Source organism: Physella acuta, unplaced genomic scaffold (assembly GCF_028476545.2).
Source record: "Physella acuta isolate Inbredline_101_S28 unplaced genomic scaffold, ASM2847654v3 ptg000283l, whole genome shotgun sequence".
NCBI classification, from domain to species: domain Eukaryota; kingdom Metazoa; phylum Mollusca; class Gastropoda; family Physidae; genus Physella; species Physella acuta.
Window position 1 is genome coordinate 518,317 of NW_026731802.1, and position 18,434 is coordinate 536,750.

At 37.0% G+C, this 18,434-nt stretch overlaps 1 protein-coding gene across 4 annotated transcripts; it reads right to left on the reverse strand.

Moving 5' to 3' along the window:
* Positions 1 to 810: 810 nt before the first annotated feature.
* On the reverse strand, positions 811 to 17,852 carry LOC131939530 (glutamate [NMDA] receptor subunit 1). Of its 4 annotated transcripts, none has more exons than XM_059297887.1 (21): positions 17,775 to 17,852; positions 15,799 to 15,894; positions 15,268 to 15,570; positions 14,222 to 14,398; positions 13,903 to 14,003; positions 13,557 to 13,669; positions 11,910 to 12,081; positions 11,343 to 11,490; positions 11,019 to 11,114; positions 10,779 to 10,893; positions 9,101 to 9,213; positions 8,514 to 8,678; positions 8,102 to 8,336; positions 7,647 to 7,795; positions 7,281 to 7,441; positions 4,983 to 5,155; positions 4,626 to 4,733; positions 3,624 to 3,769; positions 2,899 to 2,988; positions 966 to 1,289; positions 811 to 927 (listed from the first exon to the last, which is right to left on the reverse strand). In XM_059297887.1, the coding sequence occupies exons 1-21, from the start codon at positions 17,808 to 17,810 to the stop codon at positions 919 to 921; spliced, it is 3,030 nt and encodes a 1,009-aa protein (XP_059153870.1). In that variant the 5' UTR covers positions 17,811 to 17,852; the 3' UTR covers positions 811 to 918. The 4 variants fall into 4 exon arrangements, with proteins under 4 accessions (XP_059153870.1, XP_059153871.1, XP_059153872.1 ...); XM_059297888.1 differs by lacking the exon at positions 17,775 to 17,852 and adding an exon at positions 17,481 to 17,599; XM_059297890.1 differs by lacking the exon at positions 811 to 927 and having other exon boundaries at positions 1,152 to 1,289; positions 2,918 to 2,988.
* Positions 17,853 to 18,434: the final 582 nt, after the last annotated feature.

Consider the following 18,434-nt stretch of genomic DNA (forward strand, 5'->3'; position numbering starts at 1 on the left):
TACAGATTAGACTTCCAAATAATATGCTGAGAAAAATATCACAATTTTTGTTGTGCTTCAGTCCAAGATTAAAAACATGAACATTAATTGCCAAAAATGAAAATAACAATTTAGTTCTTAACAATTATTTTTATTCTCGATGTATACTGAGTATTAAGTAAAAACTGAACACATATTTTGTAAAATAGTTTATAATATAATGCGAAAGTTTCATACCCATCCCCTATAAAATGCTTCAATTTATCATTTAGTTTTTACATTAGTAGAAAACAGGTGTCTAAATAGTTCTTTCAACACAGTGAATTGAGAAAATAAAAATGACTAAAGGTATAACTTTTTGAAAGTACAAAAACAAAAATACATTGGGACTAAATTCCATAAAATTATGGTTAACAAAAAACTTTAAATTTTTAACAAAACAACACCAAACTTGGAAGAGTTGTTTTCAACTAAAGCATTGAGCAACATAACTCACTATTTACAATTTGTTGAAAGTTGTGTTTTTTTTCTTCTTTGTGTATAAATATCAGACCCCGTTTTGAGATAAATGTAACCAAGCCAGTTATTCCATGGGTAACAAAAAATTGGGCAAGAGTATAGGGGGTAGAAAAAATAAATAAAATAGGTATGTTTTAGAAACATGACAAAAGTCATATACATGTTTAAATTAGAACAAATAAATATCTTTTAAATAAAGCAGACAGTATAAATAGGTGTATTGCACTGTTAAAAAACTATCTACAATATAAAGTTAGACCACACAATGGGGCTGAAAAATTCAAATGTTTACAACAAACAAAAAAATATGGGATTGTAAAAATTCAGGTTTTTATCACAAGAAATGAATAAGAAAAAGTTTGGAGAATGTTGATTAACTAGTAAATGTTCAATGATTTACAAATGTCAGCCTGGAAGAAATTAAACAAGGTTATCTGGACTTAGAGAAGGAGAAGAAATTAAACAAGGTTATCTGGACTTAGAGAAGGATTGTGAGAGGGATTGTGCCATGTGACAGTGCGTCCAGAGCGTGCTGGTACATAACCTGGTGTACGATAGTCCATGGGAAGTGGGGGAGGGAGGCAGTCACTTTCTCTAGTGGCCTCTAGCAGGGAGGGTCTACGGTATGGTGGAGGAACTAATGGTTTGGTGTTGTTGCTGTTCAGCTTAACAGATGTGGCATTGGCTGGCTGGGAAGGATTTTGTTTGGCACTGGGCTGTTTATGGACAGAATTCACTCTCATCTGCTCTTCCTTTTGTTTTTGCAAAGTTTGCCTCAAAGTTCTTCGTTTCTGAAATTGTGAAATGAAAGCATTATTTAATAGTGAAAACATATTTTCCTCAGCTTTTCAAAATTATACAAAATATTTATTGAAGTTTCTAAATTCTTAACCCATGGATATATGTACTTTAGCCAGAAAATAAATGAAACTGCTGTCTTAAATAACAATATTGTCTTGTGGTCATTATCACTAAGATAAAAATTATCAATTTCAATAATAGTCAGACAGATTACAAATGGTATTAAAAATATTTTTCAGCATGCAGTAAATGAAAAAAGTAACCCACTAACCCAAAGCAAATTCTTCAAAAAATAACTTTAAAAAACCAAACCCATGGTGAATATTTGTATAGATAAGAAAAAGAAGGTATTAGAAGAAAGCTCTGGTCAGATCTCTGGAGTAGGAATCTTTAGACAAAAGGGGGACAACCTTAGTGACAAGACAACCTCATACAGCTGGTTTATTAAATCTATTTGATTGGTTTATATTTTCTGAATTCTTTTAAGAAATATTGTATTGCTAAAAAGCAATTAGTTATGGCTTGAACCTAAAACATGCAATAATAGTTCATTCCATTTTGTTGGTTAAATTCAATTCATGATAAGTGTAAGTAGTGTTACTGGATTAGTACTTGTGATATGGCAATGGAACTTACAATGCAGATATATTTTACCCTCTTATCATACAAAGCATATATATATATATATATATATATATATATATATATATATATATATATATATATATATATATATATATATATATATATATATATATATATATATATATAATAAACATGGTACAATTGGACAATTGAGTTTAACATTAACATTTTTCTTTACAAATTTTCAGGAGCTATTATTGGCATTATACATTTTTTTTGATCTACCTAATTTATTTTTAATTGCTAAATAAGTACATTATACTTTTTAAAAATATACCGGGAGCCACCTCCCCTAACTTTCTCAAATATTCTTATATAACACTACAGGGATGGCAACTCGGGATATAGACATGATTTTTAATTACTTAAACTTTTAAAAATAGAATAGAATCTCATAGAAAAAAGTATTGCGCACCAAGTGAACGCCAAACAAAATGTCAAAATTTCATGTGATTTTTTTGCACGATTACATTACTTCCTCTATACTCTGTATGTATACAAGAAAGTAAAAATGAAAAGGACAGGAAGCATTCAGAACCTCTTCTATTTTGGGAAAGGTAAAAAAATTAGTGTAAATCTTTTCAGAACTAATCTGTTATGTAAATTATTTTGAAAATAATTTACATTCAAATGTAACAAAAAGTTTAAAAATTAAAACAAAATAAATTTGGTGTATATGTATATATATATATATATATATATATATATATATATATATATGTATTTATATTTATTTATTTATCTTTTTCTCTTGAAATTGTATTTCAAAACATGAAGTTTATTTAATAAATGCTCATGCAGTGAGTAAAATATGCCAGAAAAAGAGCAGATTAATTTTTGAAGCAATGAAATGCTGAGCTGCGCTACTCTAATGAAATGTTTGAAACTGCTGCTTGTGTCGAACTATTCAAGCTTTGTGCTTTGTTAATGGGTAAGTAATTCCTGATGCAGTACCAAGATATTTTCTTCATACTTGAATGCTAACTCTTGAGAATCTCGCAGGGCATGTAGATACTGCCAAGTCTGCCTCAGCTTCTTTCTTTTCTGTTTATGATGGCAACAAAACAACATGAGATTGACAACACACGCTTTACATTAATTAAATGTCATCTGCCGACATTGGCTTTACATTAATCAAATGTCATCTGCCGACATTGGCTTTACATTAATCAAATGTCATCTGCCGACATTGGCTTTACATTAATTAAATGTCATCTGCCGACATTGGCTTTACATTAATTAAATGTCATCTGCCGACATTGGCTTTACATTAATCAAATGTCATCTGCCGACATTGGCTTTACAAAAATTAAGTATGATGCCCATGATGAGAGATGTGTGAGGACATTATTTATTCATTAAAAAAATGTTGAGAAATTTTAGTACTAAATCCAGTATATTCAGAAAAACTGTTTTACTTTGAAATTTACTATGGATTTGTCTAACTCTCTAATGTTATTTTTCTAAATTTTTTTTACTTATACAAGTATAAAGATCTTTTTTTTCCCTTCTGTTTGGTATTTTAATTTATTTTACTTAAAACAACTACTACCTTAAAAGAGATACGTAATCATTTTTCAGTCCCATCTTTCATGATGAATATAATGACAAAGAAGACAAAGGTCACACATAGGTGTGTACAACAGCTGTACTACCATGATGATATAGCCATGCATTACCTCAATGTTTCCACGCCAGCGGTCTGCAGCATTTCGAGCCAGTTCAAGTTCTTTTTCTTTCAGTCCTCTGTGTCTCTTGTAGGCTATTTCTATAAATATGAGAAGGACACCAGCCACAATGCCTCCAGCCACCATCATAAAAACTCCTGGAAAATTTCATTCAACCATTTTGTCATTGGTCTATGCCATTTGTTTACAAAACTGAATGAATTTAATTCTACTTGTATTGAAGATGCAGAAAATCAATCATACATTAGTACCACTCCAACAACTTAGCAGTCAGTGCCATTATGGTTAAACCTGGAGACCTACCTGCCATGTTGGTTAAACCTAGAGACCTACCTGCCATGTTGGTTAAACCTAGCGACCTACCTGCCATGTTGGTTAAACCTAGAGACCTACCTGCCATGTAGGTTAAACCTAGAGACCTACCTGCCATGTTGGTTAAACTTAGAGACCTACCTGCCATGTTGGTTAAACCTAGAGACCTACCTGCCATGTTGGTTAAACCTAGAGACCTACCTGCCATGTTGGTTAAACCTAGAGACCTACCTGCCATGTTGGTTAAACCTAGAGACCTACCTGCCATGTTAGTTAAACCTAGAGACCTACCTGCCATGTTGGTTAAACCTAGAGACCTACCTGCCATGTTGGTTAAACCTAGAGACCTACCTGCCATGTTGGTTAAACCTAGAGACCTACCTGCCATGTTGGTTAAACCTAGAGACCTACCTGCCATGTTGGTTAAACCTAGAGACCTACCTGCCATGTTGGTTAAACCTAGAGACCTACCTGCCATGTTGGTTAAACCTAGAGACCTACCTGCCATGTTGGTTAAACCTAGAGACCTACCTGCCATGTTGGTTAAACCTAGAGACCTACCTGCCATGTTGGTTAAACCTAGAGACCTACCTGCCATGTTGGTTAAACCTAGAGACCTACCTGCCATGTTGGTTAAACCTAGAGACTTTTCTGCCATGTTGGTTAAACCTAGAGACCTACCTGCCATGTTGGTTAAACCTAGGGTAGCTGGAGCAGAGTTACTCTCAGGACAGGAGGACTTGCTGTCCACTAGAATCCATCGGTTGTCTAAATCTTCCATAAAGCCACCTGGTGTTACAAGATTTTACAAGCACATTTTCAAAAAACTCTCAATAATTAATAAAAATGTGTTTGATCAATTAAAGTGGATTTAAAATCTAATTTTTTTAAAATTGTGATGTAAAAATTAATGCCATCACATGAATCTAGATTAAATCTCAAACCAACAGTTGTTTATTGAACTACTACACACCTACTAAAACTAGCAATAAGTAAAGCAAAGATTAAAGATAAACTAGGACGCTCTCTTCAGCTTACTTTCATGCATGTCTAAAACTGCCATTGATACTTCGTGTGTCCAGGGGCTGTTCTTTGGCAGACCAATCCCTAGACCTGACCTCCCAAAGAGATCCCCTGCTGTGGTCAGGTCACAGTCGCTGGCAGCTTCATACTCCAGGCGAGGGGAGTCCCAGATGAAGGCTTGCAGCTCACTTTAAACAAAATGGAAGGGACAGCCTCAGAGTTGTAACCCAGAGATCTATTCTAAATTAATGACAACATCAGCAACAGCCTCAGAGATGTAACCCAGAGATCTATTCTAAATTAATGACAACATCAGCAACAGCCTCAGAGTTGTAACCCAGAGATCTATTCTAAATTAATGACAACATCAGCAACAGCCTCAGAGTTGTAACCCAGAGATCTATTCTAAATTAATGACAACATCAGCAACAGCCTCAGAGATGTAACCCAGAGATCTATTCTAAATTAATGACAACATCAGCAACAGTCTCAGAGATGTAACCCAGAGATCTATTCTAAATTAATGACAACATCAGCAACAGCCTCAGAGATGTAACCCAGAGATCTATTCTAAATTAATGACAACATCAGCAACAGCCTCAGAGATGTAACCCAGAGATCTATTCTAAATTAATGACAACATCAGCAACAGCCTCACAACAGAGATGTAACCCAAAGATCTATTCTAAATTAATGACAACATCAGCAACAGCCTCACAACAGAGATGTAACCCAAAGATCTATTCTAAATTAATGACAACATCAGCAACAGTCTCAGAGATGTAACCCAGAGATCTATTCTAAATTAATGACAACATCAGCAACAGCCTCACAACTGAGATGTAACCCAGAGATCTATTCTAAATTAATGACAACATCGGCAACAGCCTCACAACAGAGATGTAACCCAAAGATCTATTCTAAATTAATGACAACATCAGCAACAGTCTCAGAGATGTAACCCAGAGATCTATTCTAAATAAATGACAACTTCAGCAACAGCCTCAGAGATGTAACCCAAAGATCTATTCTAAATTAATGACAACATCAGCAACAGCCTCAGAGATGTAACCCAGAGATCTATTCTAAATTAATGACAACATCAGCAACAGTCTCAGAGATGTAACCCAGAGATCTATTCTAAATTAATGACAACATCAGCAACAGCCTCAGAGATGTAACCCAGAGATCTATTCTAAATTAATGACAACATCAGCAACAGCTTCAGAGATGTAGCCCAGAGATCTATTCTAAATTAATGACAACATCAGCAACAGCCTCACAACAGAGATGTAACCCAGAGATCTATTCTAAATTAATGACAACATCAGCAACAGCCTCACAACTGAGATGTAACCCAGAGATCTATTCTAAATTAATGACAACATCAGCAACAGCCTCAGAGATGTAACCCAGAGATCTATTCTAAATTAATGACAACATCAGCAACAGTCACACAACAGAGATGTAACCCAGAGATCTATTCTAAATTAATGACAACATCAGCAACAGCCTCACAACAGAGATGTAACCCAGAGATCTATTCTAAATTAATGACAACATCAGCAACAGCCTCAGAGATGTAACCCAGAGATCTATTCTAAATTAATGACAACATCAGCAACAGCCTCAGAGATGTAACCCAGAGATCTATTCTAAATTAATGACAACATCAGCAACAGCCTCAGAGATGTAACCCAGATATCTATTCTAAATTAATGACAACATCAGCAACAGCCTCAGAGATGTAACCCAGAGATCTATTCTAAATTAATGACAACATCAGCAACAGCCTCAGAGATGTAACCCAGAGATCTATTCTAAATTAATGACAACATCAGCAACAGCCTCAGAGATGTAACCCAGAGATCTATTCTAAATTAATGACAACATCAGCAACAGCCTCACAACTGAGATGTAACCCAGAGATCTATTCTAAATTAATGACAACATCGGCAACAGCCTCACAACAGAGATGTAACCCAAAGATCTATTCTAAATTAATGACAACATCAGCAACAGCCTCACAACTGAGATGTAACCCAGAGATCTATTCTAAATTAATGACAACATCAGCAACAGCCTCACAACTGAGATGTAACCCAGAGATCTATTCTAAATTAATGACAACATCAGCAACAGCCTCAGAGATGTAACCCAGAGATTTATTCTAAATTAATGACAACATCAGCAACAGCCTCACAACTGAGATGTAACCCAGAGATCTATTCTAAATTAATGACAACATCAGCAACAGCCTCAGAGATGTAACCCAGAGATCTATTCTAAATTAATGACAACATCAGCACATACCCTTTACGAATATCTTCAATGGCAGCTTCAGCAGTTAAATATTTCTTTTGACCTTCCATGTTTCTATACATTGTTGACAGCTCTACCTGCCTTTTGAAATACATCTCTACAGCACTACCTTTAACTGTGGCATACTTGAACTTTTCATTAGGATTACGCAACTGGAAAACAATAAATTACAGATTACGCAACTGAAAAACAATAAATTACAATCTAAACGTTTTTGGCACAAAATTCATTCTTCTTTACATTATATTTGTAGCAGGTAAGTTAATGTGAAGATGTTGACAGGTAGGTTAATGTCAAGATGTTGACAGGTAGGTTAATGTCAAGATTGTAAATTTTAATCTAAGAGTTTGTACCTACCCTAGGATCATCAATGCCAGAAATCAGGGCTTCAGGCCGATCCAAAACCAAAAAAGCTGCCAGATTAGCAGTATAGGAAGCCACAATAATCATAGCAAAACCTGCCCAAACCATCCCCAACACACGGGCACTAAAACTCCTAGGTGTACCTTTAAGGAAACATCAACACAAGTATAAACGTATTGGTATGGCCATGTTTTGAATTGGGTGGGAAATCAAGCAGGTAACACTAAATGCCACACAACCACACAACATCTCTCACCTTCACCAATGCCACACAACATCTCTCACCTTCACCAAAGCCACACAACCACACAGCATCTCTCACCTTCACCTTCACCAAAGCCACACAACCACACATCTCTCACCTTCACCAATGTCACACAACATCTCTCACCTTCCCCAATGCCACTGTTTAAGAGAACGCCCCATGAGAACCACACAACATCTCTCACCTTCACCAATGCCACTGTTTAAGAGAACGCCCCATGAGAACCACATGGCACTGGACAGGTTTAGAGCATCCTCTTCTGTGTCATCACTTTTGGCCAGCTTAAACCGGCCAAAGGGAGAGAAGCGGTCAAGTAAATAGAGGACCAGGGCCACAACATGCACAGAGAGACCAACAAGGATCCAAAGTGTGTCTTGAAATGGTTGCAAGAATGATGCCAGGCTGGAATCTTTCTGTGTCTGAACACAAAAAATATTTATTGACTGGATGTGTTTTTCACATCCGCAAACTATTTTTTTTTTAGAAACAATTTTAAAAAATTTCATTCTGCCTTGTTCGAAAGGAAGATTCTATGGCATTCACTTTTATTTAGCATTGAAAAAAAAAAACATTCAAAAATAAAAAAACCAACTAACTTTTCTAACTAGAATGTTTAGTCCCTGGTATTTAAAAGGTTTAGTAAAGTCAATATCATTGGCCCTCTCCGGGTTAATGGTCAGGGGTGCCACAATGAGATCTGCTTCTTGACGCATCAATTCACCCATCATGCCATTCCAGTACTTTTTCTCTGATGAATTATGCTGGAGGTTTAAAATATAAGAAGGAACTCAGTACATAGCTTCAACATCAAAACAATAGCGTAAATAGAGAACATGGGTTGTTCTTTTTATAATTATTTTTAAGGGGCTGACTTTATGGGATGCACCAGTGGCGTAGGCAGGGGGGGGGGTTAGGGGGGGTCATAACCCCCCCCATAGACCCATCGGCATATAAAAAAAGTATGAGGGGGGGTGCAAATCGAAAGTTTGAGGGGGGGGGGGTGCAAATCGAAAGTTTGTCCCCGGGTAAAAATTGGACCCCCCCCCCCCCTTGAGACGATCCTGGCTGCGCCACTGGGATGCACCCTATTTACATTTGTAAGTAAAATACACACTATCCACTCATCCAAGGCCATTCACAGAAACTCTGTCCAAAAAACAAAAATGTTGTCTTTTGTTTTCACCTTTTCAAAAGATCCAAACAGGCCATCTTTGCTGAGATGAATGGTGAAATTAAAGTGAACTTTTTCAGATATCTTTGCCAGCATATCCATACAGTAGCCCATACAGCAGTGGTCTGTGGGGAGTAATCAGCAGGGTATTTGTCTTGTTGGGGAGTTGATGTCATTTGTCTTGTTGGGGAGTTGATGTCATTTGTCTTGTTGGGGAGTTGATGTCATTTGTCTTGTTGGGGAGTTGATGTCATTTGTCTTGTTGGGGAGTTGAAGTCATTTGTCTTGTTGGGGAGTTGATGTCATTTGTCTTGTTGGGGAGTTGATGTCATTTGTCTTGTTGGGGAGTTGATGTCATTTGTCTTGTTGGGGAGTTGATGTCATTTGTCTTGTTGGGGAGTTGATGTCATTTGTCTTGTTGGGGAGTTGATGTCATTTGTCTTGTTGGGGAGTCCATGTCATTTGTCTTGTTGGGGAGTCAATGTCATGTGTTTTATTGGGGAGTCAATGTCATTTGTCTTGTTGGGGAGTCCATTTGTCTTGTTGGGGAGTTGATGTCATTTGTCTTGTTGGGGAGTTGATGTCATTTGTCTTGTTGGGGAGTTGATGTCATTTGTCTTGTTGGGGAGTTGATGTCATTTGTCTTGTTGGGGAGTTGATGTCATTTGTCTTGTTGGGGAGTCCATGTCATTTGTCTTGTTGGGGAGTTGATGTCATTTGTCTTGTTGGGGAGTTGATGTCATTTGTCTTGTTGGGGAGTCCATGTCATTTGTCTTGTTGGGGAGTCCATGTCATTTGTCTTGTTGGGGAGTCAATGTCATGTGTTTTATTGGGGAGTCAATGTCATTTGTCTTGTTGGGGAGTCAATGTCATTTGTCTTGTTGAGAAGTCCATGTCATTTGTCTAATTGGAGAGTCCATGTCATTTGTCTTATTGGGGAGTCAATGTCATGTGTTTTATTGGGGAGTCAATGTCATTTGTCTTGTTGGGGAGTCAATGTCATTTGTCTTGTTGAGAAGTCCATGTCATTTGTCTAATTGGGGAGTCCATGTCATTTGTCTTATTGGGGAATCAATGTCATTTGTCTTATTGGGGAGTCCATGTCATTTGTCTTATTGGGGAGTCCATGTCATTTGTCTTATTGGGGAGTCCATGTCATTTGTCTTATTGGGGAGTCAATGTCATTTGTCTTATTGGGGAGTCAATTGATGTCATTTGTCTTGTTGGGGAGTCCATGTCATTTGTCTTGTTGGGGAGTCCATGTCATTTGTCTTATTGGGGAGGTAATCAACAGTTTATTTCTTTTTCTCATTGGGGAGGTAATCAACTATTGGCTCATTTGACTTATACTGGGAGGTGATCAACAGTTTATATTTCTGCCTACAAGTTAAGTCAAATGGAAGGGGGTTAAAAAGTTGAAAGTGAACTACACTGGACCACAACAGGATACACTCATCTGGTAAGTGGCTTTACTGAATAGAAAATTTGGTCCAAATAGAAAAAGATATTTCACTTTGCTATGAAAATAGTCCAATAAAAATAATTGGTCCAAAAATATTCCATTTGGCCTATAAGTGACTGCGTTTGATTGAGGATTTTAGCTTAATTATTAGCTGTACTGATTAAGTTGGAAATGGTTCCTGTTAGTGCACCCATTAGCCAGGACTCTGAATGATTAGAATGAAGTTACCCTGTGTGCCATTTTTACAAGGAAAGGCATGTTTAGCTGGCTTGACAGGAATACAGTGGCCATCTTTGGGTAATGGAAGCACTTCCACAAATGGTTTCTCTTTGAGAGTCACAATCTTGAATAAGTAGAGAAAAAATTTTAAACATAAAATTTCTGTAGATAACATCCTACTCTATGCCTAAAAATAAATTTAACCAAATCACAATATGATGTGCATAATTGAAGGTGTTAATGTCATACCCTCAGGTTTCTTGATATCTTTTCACCTTTTGGCTTGACATGTGTGTTCCCTGGCCAAGTCAGGTTATACAGCTTCATCCTCAGGCCCCAAGATGGCTGGGAGGGAAGGTTCAATGTTATTCAAAGCAGCACAACAAATAGGCACAACAAAGTGGCACAACAAAGTGGCACAACAAAGTGGCACAACAAAGTGGCACAACATAGTGGCACAACATAGTGGCACAACAAAGTGACACATGGCACAACAAATTGGCACAACATAGTGGCACAACAAAGTGGCACACCATAATAAGTACCCACTGATGTGGTGAGAGAAAAACTGACCTCAGTCTTGTGGCCATAGAGTCCTACAGACATCTTCATCCCATTGCCATTAACATTCAGGATCTCATACATGGGGTTCAGCCGGTCACCCTCCTCACTGAAGCTTACTTGACCCGTCTCTCCCAGCATGGCCGTTTTCTTCAAGGCACTGCTCAATCAAACACATAAACCACATCACAGTTTTCATAAGTTGAGCTAACCAAACAACACGTAAACCACATCACAGTTTTCATGAGTTTCTCTAACCAAACAAACCACATCACAGTTTTCATAAGTTTCTCTAACCAAATAAAACTTATACCACATGACTGTTTTCATGAGTTTCTTTAACCAAACAACACATAAACCACATCACAGTTTTCATGAGTTTCTCTAACCAAACAAACCACATCACAGTCTTCATAAGTTGAGCTAACCAAACAACACGTAAACCACATCAGTTTTCATAAGTTTCTCTCACCAAACAAAACTTAAAACCCAATGTGAGAGTTTTCTTAAGTTGAGCTAATCAAACAAAACTTATACCACATGACAGTTTTCATAAGTTTCTCTAACCAAACAACTTACTCATAAACCCTATTGCCACTCTCCCAAGAGTTTGTCTCATTGCATCCAGTGGGTGGGTTGGATATGTTTTCTGCTGCCATCAGATGATGGAAGGCGTGGCCAATCACTTCCACAGCATCTCTGATGTGGTTCACCTCATTGGTGCCATTGACAAGATGAACACCCAAAAACCCTGTCAACATTGAAACAATTCACAAGATGAACACCCAAAAATCCTGTCAACATTGAAACAATTCACAAGATGAACACCCAAAAACCCTGTCAACATTGAAACAATTCACAAGATGAACTCCCAAAAACCCTGTCAACATTGAAACAATTCACAAGATGAACACCCAAAAACCCTGTCAACATTGAAACAATTCACAAGATGAACACCCAAAAATCCTGTCAACATTGAAACAATTCACAAGATGAACACCCAAAAACCCTGTCAACATTGAAACAATTCACAAGATGAACACCCAAAAATCCTGTCAACATTGAAACAATTCACAAGATGAACACCCAAAAACCCTGTCAACATTGAAACAATTCACAAGATGAACACCCAAAAACCCTGTCAACATTGAAACAATTCACAAGATGAACACCCAAAAACCCTGTCAACATTGAAACAATTCACAAGATGAACACCCAAAAACCCTGTCAACATTGAAACAATTCACAAGATGAACACCCAAAAACCCTGTCAACATTGAAACAATTCACAAGATGAACACCCAAAAACCCTGTCAACATTGAAACAATTCACAAGATGAACACCCAAAAATCCTGTCAACATTGAAACAATTCACAAGTTGAACACCCAAAAACCCTGTCAACATTGAAACAATTCACAAGATGAACACCCAAAAACCCTGTCAACATTGAAACAATTCACAAGATGAACACCCAAAAACCCTGTCAACATTGAAACAATTCACAAGATGAACACCCAAAAACCCTGTCAACATTGAAACAATTCACAAGATGAACACCCAAAAACCCTGTCAACATTGAAACAATTCACAAGATGAACACCCAAAAACCCTGTCAACATTGAAACAATTCACAAGATGAACACCCAAAAACCCTGTCAACATTGAAACAATTCACAAGATGAACACCCAAAAACCCTGTCAACATTGAAACAATTCACAAGATGAACACCCAAAAACCCTGTCAACATTGAAACAATTCACAAGATGAACACCCAAAAACCCTGTCAACATTGAAACAATTCACAAGATGAACACCCAAAAATCCTGTCAACATTGAAACAATTCACAAGTTGAACACCCAAAAACCCTGTCAACATTGAAACAATTCACAAGATGAACACCCAAAAACCCTGTCAACATTGAAACAATTCACAAGATGAACACCCAAAAACCCTGTCAACATTGAAACAATTCACAAGATGAACACCCAAAAACCCTGTCAACATTGAAACAATTCACAAGATGAACACCCAAAAACCCTGTCAACATTGAAACAATTCACAAGATGAACACCCAAAAACCCTGTCAACATTGAAACAATTTACAAGTTGAACACCCAAAATCTACTTGCAGCAATTTATTAGATGAACACAAAATTCCTGTCAACATTTTGAAAAATGCATGTTTGTGCCTTAAAAATATTATACAGAAGTGCTGTACACACCAACAGGGATTTTTTCCACTTCAAAAGCCTGTTCTGACACTATCCAGGCCCAGTCTTCCCCCGTCATGCCAAGCCTTTCTGCATCTTGGTATATAACATAGGCGTCTTCTGCACTGTAAACACATTAAAAGTGGCAATAAAATTAACTTCGCTCATGTGCAGCTACTACACAAATTTTCAAAGTTGAATTGTGTTAATCTTTGATGGATTTCTATAGATAGAGGAAATGTTTTTGTCAGGCAAAAGGAAGTAACTTTTAAAATGCTCAATTTTTTAAAACCTGTCTGCACTCCTGCTTACCACTGACACACACATCTGATTAGCATAGAAGAAAATCTGTACTCACGAGGCAGAAAACAGAATGACTCTAGATGTACACTTTAAGATTGGTTCAAGGACAGATCTATAGGAGCTTTCACCAGGAGCATATTTTATAGATGGCTCGATCTAGAAGGTTAGACAAAACTTCTTTACTTTTAAATCACAAATGAGCAAAATCCAAACAGCAAATTTTCTAAATTTAATGTTCCTGCTATAAATTCTACAACAGAATTGTATTGGCCACACAATACATCGGAGATTAACTCTACATCATCTGCACATTTGTCTGTCAGAGGCATGTCTTACTTGCACATTTGTTTATGTGAGAGACATTTTTGACTTACTCTGATGTTTTTTTTTTCTGCCAATGTTTGAAATCGACTTAAAATAGCCCTCCCCTCCTCATCAGCACTGTAGAGAAAGATGACCTTGTGCCAGGTGAGGTTGCTAACAATCTCAACCCAGACATCTGCCTGGTGGGAATATGGCGGTACAGTACGCAGAAACATCTTGTGCACATTCTAGAAACAAGACATTTTCTGGCTTTAGTCATTTATCAACAGGGATACCTAGAAATTATTTACTTCAATCAAACAGATTTTAAAAATCAAAAGTAAAAAATGGCCTGATCAGAAAGACAGAAGAATTTTCTTTCTACTTTACACCTCACAGGTTTGGATTATTGTTTCAACAACTTATTTCAACAACAATTTTCAACATGTTTCAACTAGATGTAACACATTCCAAAAACTTGTTTAAATATCTTTTTCAGTGACTTGTTCCAAGAACTAGTTGTTAAGACTGTATGTCAAGAACCTGCTTTACAACATGTGACCAGCCTTACCATATCAGAGAAGGCTGATTCTCTAGCCTGCTATACAACATGTGACCAGCCTTACCATATCAGAGAAGGCTGATTCTCTAGCCTGCTATACAACATGTGACCAGCCTTACCATATCTGAGAAGGCTGATTCTCTAGCCTGCTATACAAGATGTGACCAGCCTTACCATATCTGAGAAGGCTGAGTCTCTAGCCTGCTATACAACATGAGACCAGCCTTACCATATCTGAGAAGGCTGTCTCTAGCCTGCTATACAACATGTGACCAGCCTTACCATATCAGAGAAGGCTGATTCTCTAGCCTGCTATACAAGATGTGACCAGCCTTACCATATCTGAGAAGGCTGTCTCTAGCCTGCTATACAACATGTGACCAGCCTTACCATATCTGAGAAGGCTGAGTCTCTAGCCTGCTATACAACATGTGACCAGCCTTACCATATCTGAGAAGGCTGTCTCTAGCCTGCTATACAACATGTGACCAGCCTTACCATATCTGAGAAGGCTGTATGTCAAGAACCAGCTTTACAAAATGTGACCAGCCTTACCATATCTGAGAAGGCTGAGTCTCTAGCAGAGATGCCCACCACTGGGATGTTGTAGAAGCCACAGGTGTAGGAGACAGAGATGGGCGAGTGGTCAGTTGAGTTTGGGTGAGATGCCACCACAGTGAAGACATGCTGAGCCAACAATTTATCACAGATGTCCAATGCGGATCTGATTGGGTTACTATCCATTAGAATGGTAGTGGCATTAAAATGCAGATGTCTATGACGATTCAGATTTGCAACAGCTCTGCGAAATTCATTCTCCATTCTTTCAGAGCTCAGGGATGCTCCAATAGTAATATACTAAAAAAAGATAATCTTGTGTCATTATGATCAAAACGTAAGTTAAATATTTCTTGAAGGAACATGTATTAAGTGTTTATGTTGTTGATATGCTTACAGTTATAACAATATCTCTAGATCTATCTCTATCTCTTTATATAATGGTATATACAAATACATGTATAAAAAAAAAAATATATATATATATATATATATATATATATATATATGTTTGTAAGTAAATATTACCTGGGTCTCACTAGTGTAGACAGTTATCACAAGACAGCTGAGCAAGAAGATTGGCCACAGCACAATATACTTGGGCAGTGAGGCCATTCTGTCACACTGTCAAATAAATTCTCATCATCTTCTTCAAAATAAAGGGTACTATGAAAATAAACCGGGAGTGATCTCCCCTAAACTTTCTCCAATATCCTTATATAAAACAACAGGGGATGGGAACTCGGGATATAGTTATGATTTTTAATCCATTTTAAATACTTAAACTTTTTAAAATAGAATAGAATCTCATAGAAAAAAGAATTGCGCACCAAGCGAACGCCAAAACAAAATGTGCATAATAATGTGGAATATTATTAGTACTTTATAAATTTACAAGCGTTTTTTGAGAAATCGGAAATAGCGATTACTACTTCCGGTCAACGGAAATTACTCAAAATTTGATAGAAGGTAGAGGATTAGATCTTTTACTTACGTGTGAAATTTCATTTATCTATCTGAAATAGTACTCAAGTTATAGGCTTTTGAAAAATTCAAAGTGAAAAAAGTACCACTTCCGGTTATCGGAAATCGCTCAAAAGTTGATACAGATCTACGATTTTGATAAAATACTTATATATGAAATTTCATCAATCTAGCTGTAACGGTACTCAAGTTATCATGTTTACACACACACACACACACACAGACAGACACACAGACAAGATTACAAAATTATGTTTTTCCGTATCAGTGAGGTGTTAAACGTCGAGATTTGTAAAAATCTCAAATTTTTTTTTTTTGCACGATTACAAGACTTTCTCTATACTTTGTATATACAAGAAAGTAAAAAGGGCTGCAGTAACTAAACAATCAGTTTAATACATATTTTAATTGTTATAAAACACTTTTGGAGGTAGCCTATGGTACAGATGTATCTATTTGGTATTTTTATATTACGTTTTTACTTCAAACTTAGACTTTGCTCTAAAGCATCACTAGTTGATTACCTCTCAAAAATGCTTTATAACACTTTTCAGTCCTTTTGCTAGTCTCTAGGAGATGTTGTGGTCGAAGATGTAGTGGTCAGGAGATGTGGTGGTCAGGTGATGTGGTGGTCAGATGTGGTGGTGGTCAGGTGATGTGGTGGTCAGGAGATGTGGTGGTCAGGTGATGTGGTGGTCAGGTGATGTGGTGGTCAGGTGATGTGGTGGTCAATTGATGTGGTGGTCAGAAGATGTGGTGGTCAGATGATGTGGTGGTCATATTTGGTGGTCAGGTGATGTGGTGGTCAGAAGATGTGGTGGTCAGATGATGTGGTGGTCATATTTGGTGGTCAGGAGATGTGGTGATCAGGAGATAGGGTGGTCAGGTGATGTGGTGGTCAGGTGATATTGATCTAGGCCTAGAATCTAGATCTATAAATTAGTCTATAATATTATTATAATAATAATATAATATATATAAATATATATTATAACAACAGTATCTAAATCTCAAATGAATTAGATCTAGATCTAGAAATAAAAGCATGCAAACAATCACTGATACTGAATATAGAAACATGTTTATCCAGTCACTAATCAATCACCATCCCGAGGAGAAATAAATTAATAAACAAATCAAGTAAAAATCTGGTCAAAACTAAATTAAGTTTAGCTCGCGTTCGTTTGGTGAAGGCGTAGGCCTACTAGATCTAACTACTAACTTACTTAGTCCACTCGTTTACTTGACACTTCAAGTCTGCTCTAGACTAGCTTTTGAGTATTGGTTTTTGTTTCATTCAGTTTCTTTCAAAACGATAAGATAAAATTACTTAGATCTATATCTAGACTCTTGATTAGCAAAGGTCTGGCCAGACAAAATTCAGAATCTAAATGGGTCTAATGACTTATAGTGCATGTAGATCTAATCTAGACCTCTATATCTATTTGCACTTGCATTTTAGTAAATAATTTACAAACGCCATATTGAACTCAAAATAAATTGTTTATCTATAAAATTACATTGCATCGATTTACTCGCGGCCTCGCTTTGGTCATGCCAAACACACTAGGCTAGGCTAGGCTTTGCCCACAAAATAGCAGCAGACGTGAGTGCTGGCTAAAGCACGCGCGCAGCCGTGTGTAAGGGAGGGCTCAGTGCTGCGTGTCCCACGCTGGGGGTTAGCACTAGCAGGCTAGATTAAATCATTACAATTAACCACAATCACTATTCCATTATATAACATAATGTTTTATTACTAAAAAGAAATTTTAATTAAAGCTTCATTCAGAATCAGATGCGTGGGAACATTTACAAAGGGAAAAGGGAAGAGATGCAATATATAGAAACAGGAGTGGAACACGGCTACTAGATCTAGATCTAGAATAGATATATACCTGACGATCACACATTTAAACTTCTGTGCTCGCATTAGGCAACAGACCTTCCCGGTTGTGAATAAAACATTAGCTTAACACTTTAAAAAAATGTGTGTAATTTAGTTGTTCACAGCTCGATTTGTTTATGAATTGCATATTGTTTATGAAAAAGTTTTTCATTCACACATTTAAAAGAGGTTTTATGGTAGTGGAGGTAGGAACCGCGTGTGGTTGGAGGGTTGGACAAAATTGTTTTGTCTATGCCAATTCATCATTTGTCGTGAGATCATTTTTCGGGAGCCA